Here is a 27,246-nt window from a genome sequence, read left to right as displayed (position 1 = left end):
CTGCTAGATGGAGGCCTCCTCAAGCCGACGCTATCTCTCATGATGCTGCGATCTTAATAATTCACTTGGGCACCTGCAAAAGATCTGATTTCATCGCTTAATCTCCTTGGTATACGTCCTCTTGCGAACGTACAATTCCTTGGCTGCCACTGCATTGTTATTTTCGACCATTGACCGCCGTCCCTGCTCGCGACTCGTTCCAGCCAGCCCACTTGATTTTCTCAATACTGTAGTTTTAGCAATGGATTTTATTATGTTTTATTTTTTTATTATTTTATTACTTCCCTTCCACGTGACTTTACCGAAAGAACCAAGAAAATGGACTTCCCCTTCGTATGTTTTCTAATTGACGCGTTTCTATTTTTGTCCCCTAAATGTAATTCAAAGATGCTTCTGTGCGTAGTTTTCAGTGTTTAGGTTTTGTTCCATTGCAGAACATATCCAACGTTAATGCAAATGAGTATAGTTGGCACAAGTGGCGTGTTGATATGCGTAGGGGTTTTTAGTGAGCAATCTTTAATTTGATAAATATTGTAAGAACACATGCAGTATGGTGAAATAACCCCCATGAGCCACGTGGCATGGGGAGGTGCTCATCCAGCAGTGGACTGACAAACTTGACATGTACATGCACCAGAATACATATGTCCATATTTTTATCGACAATATTCTCAGCAAAGCTCTCAGTATGCAATAAAGTTGGAGTCTGTTAAAACGGAAAACTACGCAACAGCAACAACTGGAAGAAAATGTTCTCCGTAATTGGCCTTGCGTTGCTGTAATGTGATATTAACCCGTGGATAAATGCGGTATCAATAGAGGACATCGCCTATGAAAAATACCACACAGACGCAGATTGCAACGAATGTAAAGGTTGCTCATCTCTTGGGCGACTTTCAACTATTTTTTTTTACAAGCGAACACATTGCATAATCCGCTCAACTCGTTAATTTGAAAAGGCTTCAAGCTCACATCCTTCCACAGTGGGGGGGGGGGGGTTGACGAAATTATCCAGGGCTAATCAAATTAGTTTCGTTCTGAAGCAAGGAGGTGAAAGAATGGATATGGCCCTCATGGGGCCAATGCACAAGGGAAGGCAAAGAGCATTATCTGATCAGGAGGGGGGGATTAAATACGCCGTTTTTAACATTTCTGGAGTTTGACCCAGGATATAACGTGCAATTAGGAGTAGTGTTAATAAACAAAGGTTTTTCATCATTCTATCATCATATATTATCATAACTGATAAAAAAAATGTTGCTAAAAATATATTATGCCAGCGCTGTCTCAAACACTCAAGCGAGTCAACCTTGATTTGAAGCTTTCGCATCTACAGGAATCCATACTCTTTGGTTCTTTCGGTAAAGTCACGTAGGTTGAAAAAATACTCGATCACGACAATCGTCTTCGATTGCTTGTGTGGCGATCGAAACGAAGACGATTGCTTGCGTGGCGATCGAAACTTCGTGATTTATTCTTTTTTCTACCTACGTGACTTTATCGATAGAACCAAAGAGTATACTCAAGCGAGTGTTGTGCAGCAGTCCAGTTCCTGACCACGGAACACGCAGAAGGCCACGCAGCCTATTCCGCCCACGATCGACATAAAGAATTGCTATTCATAACCCTGTGTGTTAAACTAATCTTGTTATTGTTGACGATTACTCGTATGATACTGAAGATAGCGTGATAATGAAGGCAGTGGAGGCAGGGTCGATTGCAGTGGCGGTGGTGGCAGCGGCGGTCGTAGTTGTGGTGTTGGTGGTGCTCGTGACAGCAGTGGTGGTATAAGTGCTGGTGGCGGTGGTGATAGTGGTGGTTGTGGCGATGGTAGTAGTTTTGGTGCTGGTGGTGGTAGCAGTGGCGATTCTGGCGGTGATAGTTGCGGCAAATTATCGGATGCGGCTTTGCTTTACCAGGCGCACTTTGCGAGCACTGCGACTCTGGGACAGACGGGAGCCTGGAAGGGTCGGCGGTGACGGCGGTGGCAGTGGCGGCAGTGGCGGCAGCGGCGGTGGCGGCAGCGGTGTTCGCGGGCGCAAGGCCCTCGTTCTCACCGGGCCCCGTGGGCACCGGCGAGCCCTCGCGGGACAGGCTGTCGGGGGTCTGCACGCCGCTCGACGGCTGCGATAGCAGCACCCCCTGTGTGGGCGAGGGTGGCGCGCTCCTGAGACATGGTGCGACACACAGCAAAGGTTAACGCGGGGGTCAACACAGCCTCTTTTTGTTTGTATATGCACACCTAGGCTGCTCGTCCTCGGTATGATGTCAACTGCATCCGGTGATGGCAAAATACTGTAGAGCAGCGGTACGGGAACCTACAGCCTGTGACTTAATTTCCTACAGCCCGTGGGCAACCGAGAGCTACCACTTGCAAATGGCCCACAAAGGAAATGTATCCATCGCTGCAAGTATCTTAGCCGCACTATCCAGGACACTTACAGAGAAATGTATTCAAGGAAGTCACTTCTGTCAATACAAGAAGCCCTTTCAGTGACGAGTGACTGAGGTGCATGTTAATGTGTGGACCAACAAAAGTATTTTAAAGTCAATTTAATACCGAAGCCTTATCTCGGCTATGCCATGACGTGCGATGCACGATGGGCGCTCATGACTAACACGGTTGTGGAACCACAAGTCAGGAATCGAGAGGTGAATCGGCAGTTTTTTTTTATTTCGGTCGACTTCAACTGTAGCATTGCCCCTGCTGAGTATGTGTTGTAAATATCAGTCAGTTGCTTATTTGGCGTCGAGTCTTCCATCAAGGAAGGAAGTGTAATCAATGGAAACAGCGACTTAATGGATTGTAAAGCGCAACACAGTGAAAACAGCTGGGCATTGTCTTGCAGAGCCAACTGTAGGCCGTGTGCATTGAGCTGTATGAAAATGAGTGAGAAGTTTCACGGATCGGAGAAAAGTCTGTTATGTCCACTATCTTTTTGTTGTAATGCGCCACCCTATATCCCTCCAGTGCCCCCTGGTGTTGTCATTCAGGTGCAACAGGTCAATGTCGGGTTTCCCAAACCCTAAACACGTTTCTAATTGGAGGGAAATATCGGAGAACCCAGAGAAAATTCCATGCGACCGTGGAGAGAACACGCAAACTCCAAATATACAGGTGCCAGTAGGTTCAAACCAGGCGAGGCAGTTAACATCTCGCCAGCGCAGCACCCAAAACTCAAGTTGCGGTGACCCACCCCGGCCCACCTTATCTTCTGTGTTCAAATACAAATTAAGTTGTGATGACATAGCGTGCTGTGTGCGCCTGATGATCATAGATATTTCCCAACTGACGTAGTGTGGACCGATTCATATTAACATGTCGATCTTGTGACCCACGTTATGGAGAGCGGGAGTGTAGTGGTTAAAGCACTGCACTATGAACCTGGCAACATGAGTTTGATTCCTACTTACGGCCAACATCGGTGACGAATATCTGAATTGAACTGGTCCTGAGCCTCTTCGAGGTTGAATCGGAATTAAATGAGTACCTCATGGAGGTGTCTAAACATCAGCACTGGAGAGACAAAGGCGGCCAGGCACGTTGCTGGCCAGCCACTCCCTCATGTGCCATGTCAGCCTTCATAGGTGCTCGCTAACAGCACCTGCCCCAACAGTCAGTTACGATTATATCGGTGGGATCTTTGTCTGTGTGCCCTACGTTAGGTCAAAAGTGTAGATTCAAATTATGATCCACTTTAAAATCATCAATCTGAATTTGAATCAGCGCTCTCTACAGCACATGGAGACATGTCCAGCAATCATCAGAGGTGTGTGCAGCATTTAAACGACTTAATTTTCATTGAACGGAGAGGGGCTGGTAAATGTCGAACGAGTGTCTGGTTGTTTTTTCGTCTGCTCTTGACCCCCCGTCATATGTTTATCCAGTAAATATATGGCTGTGTTGGTTGTGAAATCTGGAGTTTTAAAATCTCTACGTTAATGATTCCTGTAGACAGGGACCCATTGAAGGAAACAACATGTTTACATCTTCAAGCTTTACACAATTATTGCACCATACAGCTAAATAAACTGCAGCGACCGCAAAAAAAACTTAAAAGATTATGGACACCCATGACAAAATCCTGATGAGCTCCCCCGTAGCCTGCGAAACCTGGAGTTCACTCAACTCCATTCACAAGGTCACAGTCTCACGACTCTGCCTAAATAAACAATGCACAGGTGGAAGCCAGGGAAATTACCGGTGTTTCAATTAACTTTTTTTGTCCAAATAACAGAGGTGGGACAAAGTCATTGTTATGCAAGTCCAAGTCGAGTCGCAAGTCATCAAATTCATGACTCGAGTCTGACTCGAGTCCAAGTCACATGACTCGAGTCCACATCTCATAGGTGGGACAAAGTCATTGTTATGCAAGTCCAAGTCGAGTCGCAAGTCATCAAATTCATGACTCGAGTCTGACTCGAGTCCAAGTCACATGACTCGAGTCCACACCTCTGCCAAATAAGTGCCGTTTATCCGATGAAAAATTGTTTGCAAAGTCAATACGTTGTAAGCGGAAGACGGTTGTTGCAAAATCAATGCTGCCACGTCTATGCTCTGGACTTTCACCAACCATTACTGGCTGTAGTAATCGTTGATGCTTAATCATTTCATTGTTTGACTCTTCGCCAGGTGTGCTGGCATACACCAGCAATCAAGCATTTACTTAGAAATCAGAGCTGCCATTCAGACATTACTATCATCACAGTCCTGAGGTCATGTAAACACCTCGTCCCCTTATTTCACCAATTTTAATGAGCTCTGGGCATGTTAACGTATTCCCACTACGTAAACTTTCTTCCGTTGTCCCTTTTTGACCAAGGTCACCCTTGCAGAAGACACCTGCAGTCTCAATGGGTTCTTGCCTGGTTAAATATAGACCACTTACGACACCGCCCATGAGTGGGATAAAATTAAGCTGCACGTGTTTTAAAATAAACAGCAGAGAGAATGACTCCCGCATTATTAATCTCCGGTGATCCAAAGAACTTTGCACCGTGATGAATGTTGCACCTCTCGTCGCTGCAATGGGTCACGTGAACCCATGGCATGCAACATTATACGTATAAAACAACATTGATTCTTACGCACGAGATTCTTTGTGTGTGTCGTGAGTTTAGGAATCAATATCAATTGATAAATCGATGCATCATTACACCCCTACTACACAGCTATTGATCTATGGATAAACTGGTGACCCAGCTCACTCCAGAAAATGAAACTATATCCTGGACTCAAACTCTCATCAGGTTAATCTAAATAAATTTAACCGAGCTGAAAATGGCTCTGCCACTGTAATTTAGAATTTCCACCACCTGTTTAGGACCACAAAGATGTGAGCCCTGGTAAATGCTCATCTGAGCATGTACACACTTCCGCCTTATATAACAAACTGATGAGTAATCTTAAGAGGACATTAAGTCATAAACACTGAAATTCCCCACGATAATTTACAACTTCCGTGTAAATTAGTAGGTGTCTGAAAATAAATGTTGAAGAGTGAATTAAAACACTTACTCGGTCCTGTGTGGATACATCAGTGGTGCAAAGCAGAAGGGACATACGTTTGAATTAAACACAGCTGTAACATCACAGCAGAAACTGTACACAATCGTGATACCAAACTGTATGGTGGCTGGCCAAGTGGTGCTGTGGTTAGGTAGTGTCAATTTTTTTAAGAGTTTCAATTAAAAATCATTATCGAGGGTCCACTCAGCCCATTACCTCTGCCAGGGTCAACAAAATGGGAACTTCTATGTGGGAAGTTAACAGTGGCAGTGGCGATAGAGAGAAAGCGCTCTGACAAAGGAATGTGGAATTTCCACCACTGGCTCAGAGAGCCGCTTATGAAAACGAATACCACTCAAAGCTGATTTGAGTACAGGTAATCGGTGAAATTGTATTTAATGATACTGCAAGCACATGTACAAAAAAAAACAAGACTCAGCGGAGTCAAGAGCAAGTATTTTCCCGCAAAAATGAGCATCGAGTGGGCGCTCAATTCTCTCGGTGGCCCTGTGCCAGTGCTGGAAACTCCACATTCCCATGGTGGGCGCCAGTCTCTCCGAGGAACAATCAATGTTGAAGTCCCACAAAGCGGTACTATTATTAGTTCCAGCACCAACCAGTGGCATTGATAGAGAACTAATGTAGCATAGCAAAATGGAGCAGTCACGTATTGCACTCTGAACCTGAATACCTGAGTTCAATTCTCAGTGACGGGCAACATCAGTTTCAAGTGATTTCTGAACTTGTTTTGAGGTCGATCTGCCCTGGCCAGCATAGGGAAGCGTCAAACGATCCCCTTGACGTACACAGCAAGGGGAAGCCTTCATCCGACAGTTGGGATAAGAGCTATAAATTATTTAAATTATTATTAATCATAGATTACGACTGATGATGAAGATGAAAAATATAATATATTCATCATCATCATCATCCTCAGAGACGACCATGAATTAATCAATATACTTGTCAAAGCTATCAATGTAAGTAGTAGGGGCTTGCCAATTGTAAACCCTTTCACAGCATAATTTTGAAAACTATTTTATCAAGTGGTATGACTCACTTTGGAAATTAGTATGTGGTAAAAGGGTTGAATAATCCGCAAAATTATCACTTCAATTGGTAGGGTTGGCAAGTGCATGATGACGACAATGACAAATGTAGTATAACAGGGGTGCCTAAACCTTCTGACCTAAGGAGTCACATACCCAAATCTCCATATGGCCGACAGCCACAAGACACGGATGGGGTGGTCACTCGGTCGGTTCGCACTCGTTGGCCATAGAGTTTTTGAATATAAAAATCTGCGGGAGCACCCCGAGTGTACTCGTGTCAGGCTCCACTGCCCGGGGGCGAGTGCCATAAGTTGTTCCAGCTTCCGCAGATTTTTCGTGTTTCAAATAAAGTCGCATTGATTTTTTTTTTTACCAAATATACACCGAGCTGCACTTGTAACAACCCGGAAGTGGCATACGGCTCACAGACCGCGGACTGGCAACCCTTATAATATAAAATAATCAGCATTGAGATGACGCGCAAATTCCAGAAAATTGCGCACTTCAGTTGGCGTTCGAAGTGGACTGCGACCCTCAAAGAAATGGCGCCGCCCCCATGGTCGCCCCCCCCTCCCCACCGTGATCCGTGGATCAAACAAATCACTGGAGACTACAGCGTATGACAGCAATGGCAGCTTAAGCGAATGCTGTCGCGAGAGGTCACACGTCTGGCGCAACGGTCCTTCGCCGAATATGCGTCATGAATGAATGATGAAAGCAAGAGGCTGACCTGGAGGAGAGGGGCCCGAAGGGCGTGCGAAAGCAGGGCACGCCGCGCTGTCGCCGCTTGCGAAAGGCCTGCTCGGCGAGCTTGCCTTCCGATGGGGGGTCGATGCGCCAAAAGGAGCCCTTGCCCGGCTCCTCCTGCGAGCGCGGCACCTTCACAAAGTAGCGGTTCAGCGACAGGTTGTGCCGGATCGAGTTCTGTGGGAACAAAGACAAAAGATCCCCCTTGAGGCCTAAACAATTTTATTTTTATTTGACCGGGTAAGGCCCCACTGGGCAATGTAGCTCTTTTTTCAGAAGCGATCTGACCACAAATTTGATAGTTCAACAAAGTGGCTTATCATGTACAAATTTATAGCAGCCAAATATTCTCAACGCTTGCCGATTCTAAATTTTGGGGGAAAAAACGGAGAACCTGGAGGAAAAAATCCACTCGACCACGGGGAGAAGATGCAAACTCCAAATATACAGGTGTCAGGGTCGGGCTCGAACCCACAAACGCCTGTATACCAGGCGAGGTAGTTAACATCTCGCCACTGTGGCACCCAACACACTGCAGGGGCAAGTTCTGATAGTGAGCACCCATGAAGGTCAGCACGGCAGACGAGGCGGGGTTGTGGCCGCCACAACCACCGCGCACGGCTGCCTTTGTCTCCCCATTAATGATGTTTGCACACCGCACCAGGTACTCAGGACCGATTGAGATAATTTTCACCGATGTTAGCCATTGCCAGGAATCGAACGCACGTTGAAGGATTTGTGGCACACTGCGTTGACCACGAGGCTACCAGACCCGTGCACACAAACACGCGCGTCATTTGCAGCTCTCCGCAACCGGAATAGACAAAGCACAATAAATGCTTGCACTGCCATTCAGAGTGTTAATTAAGTCAACTTTACCAGTTAAGATATTGAGTTAAGCTTAAGCCAATGATTGTTATCGTGATCCCGATCCATCCGGTGTCAATAAAATAATCATCACGAGATAAAAAGCCAGCTTTCATTGATCCATGGCGATGCTGCCTCTGCCATAGATAAATATAATTTCCAATACTGGCTAAGACCACGAATTAAGTTGCGTACTGCCCTATCCTCAATTGAAATACTGCGACACATTTAGATATTACCATAGGAGTAGCACTGTACAATATATACAATTATCCTCAGCAGCAGGCACTCAATTCACTGCTGGATAAAGGACTCCCAAAGTTGCCGCAATCTCTCAGAGTTCTGTGATGCAACAATCCACGTAGCACCTGCAAACGAGCTTATTTCATCACTCCATCTCCATGGCATACGGTACCCTTGGGATGGTTCAGATACAAGTAAATAGTATAATAATCAAATGAGCATCATCGCAGAGTCTAAAAAGCCCCCAGTTTTATTTACCAGTTTCATGCCGGAAAGTTAGCTCTCAACAATCACCCACCCCCCACCACCTCACGAGAAGTTAATCGCATGCAAAGGCGAGCGCTTTAATTTTTACCAGGCACGTCACGATTTCACGCTCATTCGCGTCGCCACGGAGCGGTCGTCAATCTTGGCTTGTGCTGCGCGACAGGCCACGCCACTGCTACAGCCGTCCGCCTGCCCACCGGCCCGCACAGCAGCATATCTTACAGGTCACGGTCACGGCACAGCGCCTGCCCTTATTGAGACTGTCACGGAGTGTTTAAAGACTTCAGAAGGACAAGTGGAAGGGAACGCTGCATCGAATGCCCCCCTCCCACCGACCCCCCCCCCCCCAACCGACCACCCCCCCCCCACCGACCACCCCCCTCCCCCCCCCCGCATCCCTGTCCTCACCCCGGCCTGCGTGCACCTTGGGAGGTGAAAAATATCCCGGGAGGAATAATATCTCCCAATACGCTGGACGAGACGAGAACTGCATGTAAATGCGTTGATTTGAATGGTGTGCTGTTATGGTCGTATGCAACTGGAGAAAAAATCTTAACTCTAAATGTACTGGGTAGAATTACAAATTTCCCTGGACAGCAGCCGGGTAAAAAAATGACGCTCCTGGGAAAATGAGGGCAGTGGCAACCCAAGTGATGCTCCAATTGCAACGCGTCATCAGCAGCGGTGGTGGCGGTGGTGGCGGTCTGGCGATGCATCAATTAATCGATTTTGTATGCAAGTACGTTGAACGTCTTTCGCACTGTACCGTAGCCAACTGTGCTAAACATAAAAGTGTCTGTGCAACAGCATCTCCAGACAATAAGCGAGGGACTACATTAAGGGAGAATGTGAAACGGGAAGGGCAGCAACACCTTGGAGGGAATGGAGTGCAAAAATTATGGCACAGCCCGGGTGGGGCCCCCAGGGGCACCTGGGCCCATCACCAACAATGATTAAATATTGATCAATTAATAGTGATTCTGAAGCTCAAATGGTGGAATGTTTAACTTGCAACAAAAAGAGGTGCTCGTTTTATTCACCCTGGAGGGACGATGGGTTAACGCAGATTCTTCCTCCTCGACATACGATTATGAGTGGATCTCTCACAATCCGACAGCCGTGACATTATTGGCTTGAACCCCTGGTTGAACCCCGGTTGAAGCCAATGGTCAATTAATATAATTTAACAAAACAGCTAACAATAGGCAGACTGAACAACCTTTCCTATGTCACTTCTAAATGCAGTAAAACCTTGGATTGCGAGCATAATTCGTTCCGGAAACGTGTTTGTAATCCAAAGCACTCGTATATCAAAGTACTCGTATATCAGTTGTGATCACGTGATGCTCGGCAGACAAAGCGTATACACGTACTACTCGTATTGCAAGACCTCGCTCGTTTATAAAACTAATATTTATTTTAAATGTTTGCTCGTCTTGCAAATCACTCGCAGACCAAGTTACTCGCAATGCAAGGTTTTACTGTACTACTTAAAAAGTAGACAATAATGCACCTGACATGATTTGCTACAGTCCACTATATGTGTTGCATACAGTGGACTGCAGCGAAATAAAGCAACATTGTTGAATTGTACGATTGTGACGAGAGAGAGAGCACTGGGCTCGTGCTGCCAGTGCTTAACGACGCACAACTAATTGCTATGCTGATCCCAGTGGGGGAAGGGGGGAGATGTTGCTACACAACTCCATTCCTTTCAGCACCAATTTTTACTTTTGACATACAACATCATCAAGAGCCAAAATAACAATGAATCATTTATCACGCATGCTATTCTTCTCGATGATGGATTTTTTTTACACCTTACATGAACTGGTAAATGAACAAAAATATCCCCCAGTATAGCCTTAACAGACTGTTGGGGCAAGTGCTGTTAGCGAGCACCTACGAAGGCCGGCACGGCGCACGAAGGGGTGGGTGGCCAACACCATGCCCAGCCGCCTTTGTCTCCCCAGTGGCGATGTTTACACACTGCACCAGGTACTTATTTGAGGCTGAGTCGACCTAGGGGGAGGGCCAGGACCGGTTAGATAATCGCTATCACTGGTGTTGGCCGGGAGTGGGAATCGAGCTCGGGTCGTCTGGTTCGTAGCGCAACGCACTAACCGCGACACCACCACCATTCCCTATAATAAATTAAAGCTTACGTAGTGACATTAACTTTATATCTTAGACTTAAAGCTTTCGTGACTACAGGAATCCATATTATTTGGGTCTTCGGGTAAAGCCACACAGATAGAAAAATAATATATATTTTTTTTTATTCTATCTACGTAGCTTTACCGAAAGACCCAAAGAATATTCACTTTATAGTAAGCTACTAATAGAAAATGTAATTAACATTCTGATACTATAACATTATCTTTACAAAACCAATGTGTAATGCAAGGCCTTTCCACAGATGCAGACACAAACATAGTTTTGTCTTCCAAAAACATTTTAACTTGTTCTTTGCACGACTTAATAAAACTCGCTAAAATCGTGTGCTTTAATATTTAAAGAATGTCAACAAAATTCCTCGAAATTCTGATCAAATTATTTACCAACATTGAGCCAAGTCCTGATCCTGGGCATCAAACGAGCCAAGAACAAACCCAGGATATTAAAAGGGCCCCCCCCCCCCCCATGTTTGTGTAGCTGTCAAACAGGACAGCAGCCACGCGTCGGGACGACCGATACGAGACATCAGAGCGAACATCATTGCGTTTAATAATTCAAACACGATGGCTCCTCCAGCTGCTCTCGTAGCCAGAGAGCCGTGTGTGAAGACCCCCAAGGTCACATCGGTTGGTTTAGCGGAAGGCATTTGAAAGCAGGAGAGGATGGAGCTTTCGCGATAAAAAACCGTGTACATTGCACTCCTGTAGTTTGAATCAAAAACGTATTCGCGACTATGACCAACTCACAGAAAGTATAAATTGTAATGATGTTCTAGCAGATCCATGAAGAAGAAATGTGGCCTAAATACAGCTGAGTTTATGCTTTTAACCATCGCTCACCACACACACGTATAAGCAACAATCCATCATATAGCCAGATTACTGTGGAAAGTGCCGTTATAAAGCCCCTATTAAGAACTACCCAGTGCATGGGGTGTAACGTGCCCAGTGATATGCCAGGTTAGCATTGTTTCCGAACAGGAATTGAACTGAAGATACTAATCTATTTTTATTTTACCAGGTAAGGCCGCCTGAGCTATATTAGCCCTTTTTCAGAAACGACCTGGCCACAAATGATAGCTCAACGAAGTGGCTTATCATGTGGAAATATATAGCAGCCAAATATTCTAAATGCATGTTGATTCTAAATTTGGAGGGAAAAACCAGAGAACCTGGAGAAAAATGCACTCTACCACAGGGAGAACATTCAAACTCCAAATATACAGGTGTCAGGGTCAGGATAAAACCCACAACCACCAGTATATCAGGCGAGGTAGTTAACATCTCGCCACCGTGGTTCGCTACTGGGTTCAAAGCACAGGGCGTGAACCTCTCAGCAACCGTGCCCGCACCTGTGCATATCACGCACAAAAACAAAGATCCCCCATGGACGTCCTGCTACAGATCACCTATTCAGGCTAGAACAGTGCATACGGGGGTTGTGGAGTCAGCACTACGCCCGACCACCTTTGTCTCCCGAGTGCTAACATTTGCACAGCACGTCAAGTACTAATATTTAGGCCGAGTCGATCGAGGGGAAGCCAATAAAATATAACTGGTTCAGATATCACTCTCCAATGATGTGAGCCATGGCCCTACATTGTAACTCTTGTTGCCTTGTTCGTAGCAGTGTGCTAGTCGCTGCACCACTGCTCCCCACACACACACATAGAAAGAGCCAATATATAGCCTACACTGGCTGTTGGGGTAAGTGCCACTAGCAGGATTTTAATGGGGTGTGTGGCCAGTACCACACTCTGCCACCTTTATCTCTGCAGTGCTGATGTATACACAGCATCAGCTAGCTCATTTAAGGCCGAGTCGACCGTAATACACACACGTGGATGCGCACATGACAATACTTGTTCTAATCCGATTCCCGTGTCGGTATGAGACAGTACCTGCCACCCTTTGTCCGCGGTCCGGTAGTAGGGGTAGTGCTTGGTGATGTGGGCATAGATGCCACTGAGTGTCAGCTGCTTGTCAAGGGCAGATGTGATGGCCTGCACGATTAGCTGGGCATATGAGTAGGGTGGCTTCGACTCATCCTGCCAACACACACACATACACCCACAGCCAACACTTCAAACCAGCTGTCAACTTACACTTACAATTGAGATCCTTGAAATGCACATTGTTGTGCACTGAGCAAACGTTACACAGCAGCAGCAAGAACGTCCCATTGCCCTAAATCTTAACTTAATATCCATGTGCTAGATATACGCCTGAGCTAACGAACGGAAGAAACGACAGTAAACCCAACTGTATTCATAATATTTGTGCACTGTTAATATGTGTTTACTACCAGTAACTATGGTAACTTGCAATAGCAATGACAGTTTCCAATGAAAACAGAAATTATTAGACGATTGGTCTGTCAAGCACACACACAATCTCAGGTTGTCAATGTGACCTCTCATCTGCAATCATTGTCCATTAGGGGGGAGGGGGCAACACTAATCATTGTTCAACTGCATGTTTTTTTTCTATTTACGACAGAACACAGCACGTAAAATATGCGCCAACAACAATAGCGCCGGCACACCCACGGCTTTTACGCCTCCACACAGCGGCGGCCTTCCTTGCCTTAGGACCGTCGCCTTCCGACGTCGTGTCCTTGTCCTTCTCCTGATCGCATGCCGCCTGCGCCGCGTACTCGGCCACGAGCTGCAGGTCCGGTGCGGCGCCGCGTCCCAGCCGGTACCCCGAGGAACCGGCGCCCCGCGGACTTGATGGGCACGAGCTGGCGGCGCTGGGGGAGAAAAAAACCGGGCTTTAGTATGCTCGTGGTGAAGCCCCGTTTCAGAATCAGAATATTTATTCATACTGGAGGAATCCGATGAGCTAAAGATCTTATCTCCACAGATGTCCAGTTAGAGTGGCGGCCGTCTATGGCCGCCGAAAAAAACAACACGAGCAGGCCGCACGTGAGCTTCGTGAGATGTAGACAGAGAAACATCCTAAAAAAAGTCTACGATTGGATGGATGTATTTGTAGTATATTTAGAATTTAGAATCAAGCGAATTCATGTACTTATTGGATGAGGGCCTCCCTGACACTGTGCGAATCGTAGTGGATATAATTTGACCATGATCCGTGGCGCTGTTCCATGTGGGTTGGCCATGTCATAGTTAAACAATTCATTTTTATGGGTATAGAAAACAATGCAGCTACAAATATGCTTTTACTTTTTTTCACGAAAGAATAGAGTTTAATAAGTAGAATACATACATGTCAACCCCTTATCAGTGGCTACCTTATTACTGACCAATTCAGACCTTCTTCTTGGTTCTTTCGGTAAAGTCACGTAGAAGGGAAGTAATAAAATAATAAAAATAAAACATAATAAAATGAAATAATTCTCACGACGTTTCGGCTACAACGCAAGCAGCCGTCTTCAGGTGAAGAATGAGACACTACCAAGCTAGGAGCTTATATATAAACTGGGTTGGAGGTGGAAGAGCGCCTTAACAAAAAAGAATGTGCATATGAAGAGGAATTTAGCATATTCATGGAAAATGCGTAGGAGGTGGGCGGGGGGGGTTTCAAAGGCATATTATGCCCATGCATTATGCAGGATCAACAGCACCAAGGGGGGGTGCAGGGAGTAGCATTAACAAAGGAAAGGAATGTTATTGATATGTAGCTGCAGTTACTAAACAACCACGTAGAAAACTAAAGTATAAACTACATAAAAAACTAAAGTATAAACTGCATAGCACCATCAGTATACTTACTATACTCTACAATAAGCTGAGTTACTAACAGCAAGTAATACATTACAATTCTACGTCGTAAAAATTATATAATATGCTTCCATCTAAACTTTATTCTCTTACATCACACGAGCATATACCGTACTATATACTGCCATAGATAAACCCAACATTAAATTATATACTGTATTACTACCTTATACATTTCAACATAACACTATGTATTATTCTACCCACCCTAATGTGTATCGAAATGGTTTATTACGTCCTTCCAATGATTGCTAAGCCAGAATCCATCTTCTCGGTTAAAATTGTCTCTGTGTTTGTATATGTGGATCGCCTCATGAACGAATCTCTCATGATAGCCAGATGGCTTGCAGAGAACCTCTGTCTTGGAGAAGTCAATGTCATGTGAGCCCACTGAGTTGTAACAGTGATCTGCCACGGCTGAGGTGTTTGTCCTACCGTGTTTCAGGTCAGCTTTATGTTCACGGATGCGGTCCGAGACATGTCGTTTGGTTTCCCCAATGTAACTGCTACCACAGAGGCAACTTAGTTTGTAGACACCAGGGTACTGTATGTCTGGAACCACATCTTTTACAGACGGTACCAGATCACGGATTTTATGTACTGTATTGAATCGGACCTGGATCTTGTGTTTAATCAGGATTTTGGAGATCTTTTTTGTGACCCCAGCAATGTAGGGTAAGGTGATGGTCTTGAAAGGCTCCTCAACAGGATCCTTCTTGATGGTTGGAGTGATGGCTTTGCGGATTGTGTAGTCGGAGTAACCATTAGCCTTAAGAGCTTGGCGTACGTGTTTGAGTTCACTGGAAATGTGTTCATGGTCGGAGATACATTGGGCTCTATGATATAGAGTCTTGATGAGAGAATTCTTCTGGGATGGATGGTGGTGGGAATCCGGTTTTAGATAAGCATCCGTATGGGTGGTTTTCCTGTAGACAGAGTGGCTCATTGAACCATCAGGTCTCCTTTTGATTAGGACATCCAAAAAGGGTAGCTTGCCATCATTTTCGACTTCCATGGTGAATCTGATGGCTGGGTGTATGGAATTGATGTGGTCGAGAAATTGGTCTAGAGCAGGCCGGCCATGTGGCCAGATGACAAAAGTGTCGTCTACGTACCTCTTCCATAAGGTCGGACGTAGAGTGGCAGTCTGGATGGCGTCCGTCTCAAATTTCTCCATGAAGATGTTGGCTACAACCGGAGATAGGGGGGAGCCCATTGGGGTGCCCTCAATTTGCTTGTAGAAAGTTTCATTCCAAGTGAAGTATGTATTGGTTAAGCAGTGTCTCACCAGGGGGGGTACCCCAGCATTCAGTCCTTGATGAACCAAGTCTTCAATGATTGCGATGGTGTCAGGTACAGGAACCTTGGTGAATAAGGAAACCACATCAAAACTGACAAGCAGGTCGTCTGGGGACAGGGAAATCCCCTTGATTGTCGATACCAGGTCAGTAGAGTTTAGTACTGCAGAGGTGGTTTTTCCAGTGAAAGGCCGTAGAATTTCAGTGACTTTACCGAAAGAACCAAGAAGATGAATCCCTGCAGTCACGAAAGCTTTAAATCGAAATTTAACCGCCTCTACGGGGAGGGTTTCCACATAATTTTGAGATCCTTCAACAAGCTCCGTGATAAGAAGGCTCAGCTAATCGAGTCTCTCACCTTTCTCAAGAGATGCCGCGACTCTAAGGTAATACCAAACGCATTTACACTAACATCTGCTGCTGTAACTTCTTCTAATGCGAAACGAATTCTGTCTAGAACTAGCTTAGCTCTTATCTCAGAGAAAATCAGACTTACGCGCACCGAACTAGATCAGTTAGACAAGACACTCTACAAATCACACTTATCTTTGAGTGCAACAATGTCCACATCGGATTGGGAACATGTGGAAAAAATGACTGCCTCTTCAGCTGCCGCTATGTCGACTAAATGTAAGGACAACTTGATTTCCAAATTCAACCGCCTCTCAAACAAGAAACCGGACCCACACATTGAAAAGCTAGATGTTAACAAAGTCGTAATTAATCGCAGTAACAGTTCTATTTCTGAAGGTTTGAAATCCGTTGTAGCTAAAGGACTAAACTTTGCAGTCACACCTAGACACATACCAGTTAATGATATAATTGCTCGAGTAGATGTAGCTCTCAAGGGCTTGAGTCACATCGCTGCAGACGTAGCAAGATCCGAAATCTCTGCAACCCTCAAAAACGCTAAGATGCCAGCTAGCAACATCAGCAAAGATGAGCGTTTTGAATTAGCTCAATTAAAAAAGAGGGATGACATTGTCATCCTCTCAGCCGACAAAGGCAATGCCACTGTCATCATGGACAAAATAGAATACAACAACAACAAAATTCAAGAACTACTCAACGATGGCAGCTATACAAAAATAAAAAGAGACCCCACCAACAGCCTCGTCACTAAAACCAACAAAATCATTTCTGATTCAACCGCATTATTTGATCAGACCAAACAGTTCTCGTTGAAACCTTCTGCAGCCAGACCACCAAGATTATACGGCTTGCCAAAGATACATAAAGAAGATACACCTCTTCGTCCCATTGTTTCTACTATCAACTCCCCCACCTATAAATTGGCTCGTTTTTTGTCTGAAATTCTACGGCCTTTCACTGGAAAAACCACCTCTGCAGTACTAAACGCTACTGACCTGGTATCGACAATCAAGGGGATTGCCCTGTCCCCAGACGACCTGCTTGTCAGTTTTGATGTGGTTTCCTTATTCACCAAGGTTCCTGTACCTGACACCATCGCAATCATTGAAGACTTGGTTCATCAAGGACTGAATGCTGGGGTACCCCCCCTGGTGAGACACTGCTTAACCAATACATACTTCACTTGGAATGAAACTTTCTACAAGCAAATTGAGGGCACCCCAATGGGCTCCCCCCTATCTCCGGTTGTAGCCAACATCTTCATGGAGAAATTTGAGACGGACGCCATCCAGACTGCCACTCTACGTCCGACCTTATGAAAGAGGTACGTAGACGACACTTTTGTCATCTGGCCACATGGCCGGCCTGCTCTAGACCAATTTCTCGACCACATCAATTCCATACACCCAGCCATCAGATTCACCATGGAAGTCGAAAATGATGGCAAGCTACCCTTTTTGGATGTCCTAATCAAAAGGAGACCTGATGGTTCAATGAGCCACTCTGTCTACAGGAAAACCACCCATACGAATGCTTATCTAAAACCAGATTCCCACCACCATCCATCCCAGAAGAATTCTCTCATCAAGACTCTATATCATAGAGCCCAATGCATCTCCGACCATGAACACATTTCCAGTGAACTCAAACACGTACGCCAAGCTCTTAAGGCTAATGGTTACTCCGACTACACAATCCGCAAAGCCATCACTCCAACCATCAAGAAGGATCCTGTTGAGGAGCCTTTCAAGACCATCACCTTACCCTACATTGCTGGGGTCACAAAAAAGATCTCCAAAATCCTGATTAAACACAAGATCCAGGTCCGATTCAATACAGTACATAAAATCCGTGATCTGGTACCGTCTGTAAAAGATGTGGTTCCAGACATACAGTATCCTGGTGTCTACAAACTAAGTTGCCTCTGTGGTAGCAGTTACATTGGGGAAACCAAACGACATGTCTCGGACAGCATCCGTGAACATAAAGCTGACCTGAAACACGGTAGGACAAACACCTCAGCCGTGGCAGATCACTGTTACAACTCAGTGGGCTCACATGACATTGACTTCTCCAAGACAGAGGTTCTCTGCAAGCCATCTGGCTATCATGAGAGATTCGTTCATGAGGCGATCCACATATACAAACACAGAGACAATTTTAACCGAGAAGATGGATTCTGGCTTAGCAATCATTGGAAGGACGTAATAAACCACTTCGATACACATTAGGGTGGGTAGAATAATACATAGTGTTATGTTGAAATGTATAAGGTATAGGGTGGTTTATAGTAATACAGTATATAATTTAATGTTGGGTTTATCTATGGCAGTATATAGTACGGTATATGCTCGTGTGATGTAAGAGAATAAAGTTTAGATGGAAGCATATATATTTTTTAAGACGTAGAATTGTAATGTATTACTTGCTGTTAGTAACTCAGCTTATTGTAGAGTATAGAAAGTATACTGAGGGTGCTATGCAGTTTATACTTTAGTTTTTTACGTAGTTTATACTTTAATTTTCTACGTGGTTGTTTAGTAACTGCAGCTACATATCAATAACATTCCTTTCCTTTGTTAATGCTACTCCCTGCACCCCCCCTTGGTGCTGTTGATCCTGCATAATGCATGGGCATAATATGCCTTTGAAACCCCCCCCCGCCCACCTCCTACGCATTTTCCATGAATATGCTAAATTCCTCTTCATATGCACATTCTTTTTTGTTAAGGCGCTCTTCCACCTCCAACCCAGTTTATATATAAGCTCCTAGCTTGGTAGTGTCTCATTCTTCACCTGAAGACGGCTGCTTGCGTTGTAGCCGAAACGTCGTGAGAATTATTTCATTTTATTATGTTTTATTTTTATTATTTTATTACTTCCCTTCTACGTGACTTTACCGAAAGAACCAAGAAGATGAATCCCTGCAGTCACGAAAGCTTTAAATCGAAATTCAGACCTTATTGGTCACCCCGTGCCCTTATAAATCTCAACGTTCATCCTACAAAGTCCCATCACAAAGGAGAAACACAAACAAATATACATTTTATTTGCCCATATTGAAACGGCTGTTACGCCGTTTGGACCTGAAAACTCAATTTCCCTGTACAAAAATACGGATAAACCATATGGGTTGACAGGCATGAGAATGTTTCGTGGGTTTTACTGTTTTGCCGACAAGTTTGTGGTAAGTAAATGTTACTCGCAATGTGTTTGATACGATTTCACCAGCCACTAGAGGTCGCTACATTCACTCATATGTAAAAAAAAATAGGTTTCCTGAAGAACATCAACCAATTCAATCATGAGAGCAGGCACAACATCTTTATACATTCCAACAAATGACCCACCCTATAGCCATGAGTCATATAAAACCTCGGCACTATGGTGCCCTCCATCACACTTAACCTCAACAATACCAAGAACATACTGCTGCTGGTTCTGGGAATGACAGTGAAATGTGAGCAACAGCAAAGGTTGCATATACATTTACAGATCACCTACCCATTGCAGTCCATTTGTATTATTCCCCTGTTAGGTGAGACTTTTGGGAAACAACACAACATATGGGACCGCCGCATTTTAGAAAGCAGTAACGTTTACAGGCAGGCTGGCAACATAAACAAGCAACATTTAAGCCTGTGGGAGAGTATTTGGCATGAAGACAAAACAAGGGTTATCGTCTGCATATACCACGTAAGGCTTAGAAAGCTGTGTAACCATGGGATGTTAAAACAACAAAGAGATGATCTGTTGGGCATATTCATGCGTCATCTGAAATAAATACGACAGCCGTGTAACGCTACTACGGTTTTGTTGTTTACAGAACCCATCGTGGTGGTGAAATGTCTGCGAATTCCTAACAAAGAGGCATCGGGGCCACAGGGCCCGATAATATTACCCGATTATTCATGAACGTCTTCAACAGAGAGACGAGTTTTAATTATAAAAAAAAACAGGTAAGGGCCCACTTACATGGAGAATGCAGGTCAAAATAAGACAGATTTCCCAAGGTCAACACAAATTTACCGTACAGCAAAACAATTTCAATCTGAAGCAAAGCAAGTCCAAAAGTTAAACAAGCATCACACAGGGTCACTAAACAGAACAAATAACAAATCAGATTTAAAATGTAAACGAAACAGACAAAACTGGAGAAAAAGTAGGTTTCTGAAAATAAACGGACCTCACGACACACCGTAATGATGATTATGATACATTTACTAATTTCCTTTATTTTGAAATGTTTTTGACTTTGATAATAACCACGAGACATGGCGTTTAAAGTCTGAATGAGCAGTGTTTACCATCTCCCTTGACCCCAAAGGCCAATGGTTTTGTAATGTACCCATATTTGTGTCAAATGTCACGCTCAGAAATATCAACTGCCAGTGCAAACTCCATAACTTGCGGACGTTTGAAACATGTTTTCAACTTGAAAACACAGCCAAGTGCAGAGATGTTCGGGGGTACTATTGGAGCATCCTATTGTACGCATTCATCCACGCAAATTACACATTTTATCTGTAAAGTAAGAAACAACATCATGATGATGATGTTCATCATGATGCCGATAACCATCATTAGCAGCAGTAACATCATGAAGACGGAGAAGCTCAGTTCAAGTCCACATACCACTGATGCTTGCCATGGCTACAAATCAAACTCAACCAATCCTCCAACCCGACCCCCTCACAATAAGCCCCTTGGTGACATTATTTGAGTTGTACAGATAAACAGGGCCTCCACGGCAAGCTAACGGAGATTGTGTTGGGTGCCATTTCATTAGTAGTTAATGCAATTTGGAAATAATTGGATCAGAAAATCTGGAGACCTGCTCTATACACAGTAACACACTCATGTCTCACTGGTGTAAGCTGCCAATGTATATGTCTAAGTGTTGCTCCCTTAAAAAGTGCAGGTTTTCTCCAGGCATGTAGGTCATTATCCCACAAGTGTGCAAAGTACTTATGACAGAACTGGCCAAACAGCTCAAAAACAGGATCTCCTCCTGAAATGAGTCTTGTTTACAATTATTATTCCGAAGATTTTTTATTCTGGAAAGTCTCACATAGTCAAGACTTTTTCAGGAAAGTTCTGCCAAGTTTTTTGCAGTGGGGGGGGGGGGTGATTTTGAAGTGTGTAATCCCACCGAGTGATTTGCAGGCAGTTTGTTTAGCATTGGGATGTTTTGGCCAGTACCAGTTACATAGTATGTTTTTTTTATCTATGGAAGTAAACCAAAGAACCAGGAGAAATCCCATTCACAACAGAGGGAGAACATACAAACTCCACAGAAAAGTGCCTAAGCCTAGAATCAAACCCAGATATTTTTTTACTGAGGCACAACTATTACTGTGCCGCCCTGTCACCCAGTATAGTCCTGGTAAATTAAATAGTTTATTTCGTTTTAGTTCAGTTGGATGTATGGTACCTACAGATAATAAATAATCTGACCAGGTAGCACCATCATTATAACATTTAACAATTGGAAGGTCACGAGTTCAAATCAATGTTGTGGGCCGTCTCATCCCATTGTCATCATCATCTTAATTCATAAAATGAGTAACGCATTGTGAGAAATTGACAGTGGTTATCCTGTAGGGTGCTTGGCATCCACCGTGGGAATGTGGAATCACTACCACTCGATTCGGGCCAATGTCTCATCAAGGACAACCCACAGCCGTCACAGGGACCGTTTGACAATACTTCACCAAACTGGTCAGTGTGGGTCGGTGCAAGATTATTTCTTAGACGAGTTCAGATATCCCTTGCCACTGATGCTAGCCATAGCCGGGAATTGAACATCGGTCACCAGATTCATGGTGATGTGCGTGTACCACTGCACCACTGTTACATCCCAGCAAAATGTATAAACCTCGGGTTATTATTGAATGTGGATGGTGACCAAAACTAATTAAATGCTGAAAAAATAAACAAATATGGCCCAGTCTCTACACAAGAAATATTCAATAATGTTTTGGTTTATCTGCAATGATTCTTTGTCATGTTATTTTTCAGTTTAATATTGTGCAGCAGTATTTATTTAAACAAGTAAACTCTGGACTGTGTTTGACCTTTTGGGTCTCATCAGCAATCAGACTTGTTAAACAAATACTGCTGGGTTGTGAATTAGTCCAGACTTTGCGACTGGCTGATATTTGGTATGGAAACCCGTAGGTTGATTAGACTAATAAAATGTGTTATTTTTACGTGGAGAGACAATGGGGGCATGTTAATCTATTTTCTATTACACATAATGCGCCACAGCAATATATGTATTATTTTTATTAAATAAAGAGGTGAACAAGAACAGGATGGAGCAATTTTCTGTAAAGCTCAACTTATACCTAGAGGGCACCGACACTCACAGTCCACCAGTCTTGGTTTTAAAAGTGGGTGCTCATGAGACCATGGCCAAGGTTGAGGCCAGGAACCACAAGGCCAAGCTGAGGCCACGAGCAGGATTCTTTAAAGTCGAGGCCAGTGTCAAGGTAAGGCAAGGTCAGATCCTCTAGGCTGAGGCTAATAGAGGCCAGTTTCAAGGGCAGTCAAGGCCCAAACCTCTAGGATGAGACCATTGTCAAGGCCATTCAAGGCCAGATCCTCTAGACCAAAGCCAATGTCGAGACCAGTATCAACGGCAGCCAAGGCCCAAAATCTCAGCGCTGAGGCCACTGTCAAGGGTGGTGCCTCTAAGCGAAGTCCTCAGACTGAAGCTACACCCCTGAGGCCAAAGTCAAGCAGGAAAACTTCGAAAAAGAAAGGGGGAGGGAACCACAGTGTTGGGGGGGGGAGGGCACAGAGGTGATCGGCCAAGCCCACTGAGCCAAACGTTGGATGAAAACGCGAACTGTTGCCGGGCCGATCGAGGAATGGCACGGCATGAATCCGATCTGTTATGCCAATGGGAACGTAGCAACAATCGCCGGGTGTGCACGAGAAGAAGGGGCACAGCAGCATCCAGCTCACCTGACGGTGCCTGTGGGAGATGGCAAGGGGCTCACAAAGTCCATGGCCGGATCCGGAATGTTGATCGCCAGCGGTGAGACGTTGGTTTGCAGCGGCTTCATGGGAGATGGTGGCCTCGGCGTCAACTCTGCCACCTCCTTCCTCTCGTCGTAGAGGCTCCGGAATGTCAGCCGGATATTGGTGCTGGGAAACCGGAATGTACACCTGCAGTGCCACAGGTGCGCAACAAGCGAGGATAATCATCGGCGCGAATTCACGGGATCGTCAGGCAGCATCAAAAAGTTTTGACGCGGAAACCTGCAACATATTAAAATGTCGTTTCGCTGAGGTCAGACGCTGGCAGCTTTCTTGTTGTTGTGCATTGCCAGAAAAACAGGGAGTCATGTAACAGTGATGAGGGGTGCTGTTTTGGCTGAGAAGTGTAAAAACAAGCGTTGAATCAAGCGTCGGTTTTCACTTCACAGATGGTTTTGAGATGTATTAACCCGTAAAATATTATTCCAATAACAACGATTCAGTCACAGATGAAAAGAGTGTGGTTACAATTATGGTATTTGCACATTATAAATAGTGGCAAGGTTATGAAGTAAGGTGAAGAGTACCTCACAGATGGTATTGTTCAGTGCTTAACTGCTACAGCATCTCAAAAGAACATTTACAAAATGCCCATTAGGATAATACAAAATTACCAGGACAAATATTGAAAAAGCTAAACAGCTATAAAGGGTGGGAGAGGGGGTGGTGGTGGAGAGATGAACAAGAAAAAAGCCCTCATTTCCAAAAAATATGACCAAGTAAAATTTCTTACAGAAGTGGATCATATTTGGAACCGTTTAACTGCTGATCGTAAAATACAATTTTTCACTCCCTGAAACAAACTAGGTCTCTTCCAGGAGTTTCACACACACACACTCAGCTTACAAGCCAACAACTCGTATAAATGCGAGAATCTCCCTTCTCAAAACCTCATCTCGAGGTCTCCGGCCAGCGAAAAACCTCCCGCATTCCTACTGTTAGGAGAAATTAACACAGACCCATGTAGACGGCCAAGAATGTTTCTCTTTCTCGTTCTTATAAAATGCAGATTGGCTGTGGGCATGGTGCCAAAATGTATGGGTTATCACCCAAAGGCATTTAAGGAGCGGATTCTTTTTTGCAGCTGCTGCTGCATCATAAACCGGAAACCAGAGTAGACAATGGATCACGTGTGCGTCACACATTTCTGCGTTTCTGCAGTGCCTTTTCTACCTCCCTCTACACAAAGTGTTCTAAAACTAAACTACGTACCATATTCTACTTGATTATACGATGCACTTCAAACTTTTGCTTTAAAATACGGGGAGGGGTGAATCGTATAGCTGGAGAATACGGCCACGCTTAATGTGGCTGGGTTGTGGTGCTGCGGTGAAACACTCGACTCAATCTGAAGGTGGCAGGTTCAAAGTCTGGTCAGGGAACGATTTATCCCCAGTCTCTTTGAGGTTGATGAAAAATAATGTGTACCAAGTCAACAGTTGTTGTTGTCATATGGATTGACTGGCTCCACCACTGGAATGTGGAGTTACCATCACAAGTTCAGGGCCACCAATGGGTATAACCCAGACTCTTTCTTTTGCCGCAGGGTAACACAAAATGCGTTTTTACAGGTAGGAACAACAGGTTCCACACTGCCCACCAGGGATTATTTGTCTGTCTGTCGTGCACGAATGCGCTGTCCAACCAAGTTCCTACCTGCCCACTCCGAAGGAACGTGTTATGAAATCGCCAACAAAAATGTGAATTTAATAACAAAAAAATGTTATTCTGCTTGTGAGCTACAGTACAAAGTTGTTGGTCATGGGTGTTGTTTTTACCGTATTTCATCACGCTGGTCAATGGGGATTGGATGAAGGTGGGGAGGGAGCCAACTACCAGTTCAGACGGCCACTCGCCCCCCCCATTGATGTCAGCCGTGGCGAGGAATTGTACTCAGAAAATTAGGTAATCAGTGAGTGCAGTGGCGCTAACCACATGCACCTTAAGTACTTACTTAAGTAACGAGAACATAAAAATAATCAGCTCACATTGTTCTTATCTCACATTCTTAAGTAGCCAAAGAGAGTAACAATGCCGCTTCAGCGAGGTCCATACACTGGCGTGTGTAAAAAAAACACTCCCAAGGGTATTACTTCTAGATTTGAAGCTTTCGTGACTGCAAGGATTCATACTCTTAGTTCTTTCGGTAAAGTCACGTAGGTAAAAAATGAAATTAAAATTAATAAAAAATAAAATAATAAAAATCACGACGTTTCGGAGGCAACACAATGACGGAGACATGTGTTGCCTCCGAAACGTCGTGATTTTATTATTTTATTATTAACCATGTTTTTTTTATATTATGTGTTTATCATGTTGTTAGTATATTTATGTATTGATATCCATTGTTTAAATACTATAAAGTACGTTCTTTGGGTGAAAAACGGTAACTTCCCATGCTATTGGAACGAATTAAGCCTTTAATGTGCATTTCCTATACAGTACTCGCTTAACGGCCAACTCACTGAACGACCGGTTTTGTGAAACCAAGTCCCGTCGTTAAGAGGATGGGGTTTCTCCTGTAAAACAAATGTCGCTACAAAACAATAACACGCACCACAGCTAGTACATGGCAACGACCGATTCCTGTACTATATGCCTGACGTGTTTCATCGCCACACGCAATTGTTATTACATTGCTGGGTACAAATACGGACTTAGACACCGCAGTATACACAAAGCCAGTGCTTGGGTCCGGATTGAAAAGTGAATCTCAAAAAAATTATATTCAAAACGCTGTGTAAATACGATGGAAAGGGCGGTGGCGACAAAGACGAATTTTCCATCGAACCCTCTGGCATTGGATGTGTAAATTTCAGTCAATGACAAGTGCAGCGTGCCTCCTGCAAACTGATTTCATTTCACTTAAGAGAAATAAATACGAGTGAGGAAATGTTGACCAAGTGTTTTGCTTTGCAGCCCCCCCCCCATCACCCGGTCGTCATCGTTATTTATTTTCCTATCTTTGCAATCAATCAAGTCCCAACACCAAGAGCCCAACCGGGACGGAACAATGCCTCCACTGTTCTGTCTCACTGTCGCTGCGAGGCGGGCAAGTCGAATGCACCCACCGCCCTAGGAAAATGACAAGTTTGGCAGCCACTTAAAAAATTCAACAAACCCCCCCCCCACACACAAGATTTTTAAAAAAGGTACAGCGAAACAACACAAGAACCCACGCTGAATGTAAATCAACTGTAATGTAGACGAAATAAAGAATTCAGTGTCACGATTCGATTTCGTCACGATAACACAATTCGTGTATCAAGAATAACACAACTGTTTTACACAGCAACAAAAATACCATCAAATTCACGTAAATGAAAGTGGCCGGGGCGATGAGGAGGCAAAGCAGCACAACGCGTTGTGACTTTGGCAACCCGAGTTCAATTCTCGGTCGTGACTAACATTTAGTGGCAAGTGATATCTCGATCTGTCCTCAGGCACCCCCTTCACAAACACAAACTGACCAATCGTGTCCCATTAAAGCCTCGCGTGCTGAATCACGTTCAAAGCACCCCCATATGCCTGACAAGGCTTGGGGAGGTCCGCATCCAGCAATGGATTGACAAAGGGCTGAAAACTAAAACTATCAGCAGCAGTGAAGAATGTTTCGATGATGTTTGTATTCACACCGAGGGCTACAGATCATAAGAAGGCTGTTGCTGTTCCCACAGTTATTGAATTGTGATGCCTAAGAGAAGGATTATACTGGTAGGAACCTCCTGGTTACACCAGCCCACAGGGGATTATTGTGTCCGTCGTGCAGGGAGGGGCTGGGTGGGGAGGGAGGGGCTGAGTGGGGAGGGTGGGGCTGGGTGGGGAGGGGAGGGGAGGGTGGGGCTGGGTGGGGAGGGGCTGGGTGGGGAGGGGCTGGGTGGGGAGGGGCTGGTCACCCCGTGGTGCCCTTATAAAACTCAA

General features: G+C 44.6%; 1 protein-coding gene across 1 annotated transcript in view; it reads right to left on the bottom strand.

Moving 5' to 3' along the window:
- LOC144932475 (forkhead box protein K2-like) overlaps positions 1 to 27,246 on the bottom strand; it is a 47,727-nt gene that overhangs the window by 7,051 nt on the left and 13,430 nt on the right. Inside the window, exons 2-6 of the mRNA XM_078856587.1 lie at positions 23,251 to 23,454; positions 13,449 to 13,614; positions 12,764 to 12,910; positions 7,292 to 7,485; positions 1,917 to 2,167 (exon numbers count right to left, since the gene is read on the bottom strand). Coding sequence (XP_078712713.1) covers positions 1,917 to 2,167; positions 7,292 to 7,485; positions 12,764 to 12,910; positions 13,449 to 13,614; positions 23,251 to 23,454 — 962 coding nt within the window. The remainder of the gene's footprint in view (positions 1 to 1,916; positions 2,168 to 7,291; positions 7,486 to 12,763; positions 12,911 to 13,448; positions 13,615 to 23,250; positions 23,455 to 27,246) is intronic.

The sequence above is a fragment of the Lampetra fluviatilis genome, chromosome 5 (genome assembly GCF_964198595.1).
Source record: "Lampetra fluviatilis chromosome 5, kcLamFluv1.1, whole genome shotgun sequence".
In the NCBI taxonomy this organism is placed as follows: domain Eukaryota; kingdom Metazoa; phylum Chordata; class Hyperoartia; order Petromyzontiformes; family Petromyzontidae; genus Lampetra; species Lampetra fluviatilis.
This window is presented reverse-complemented; position numbering and strand designations above follow the sequence as displayed.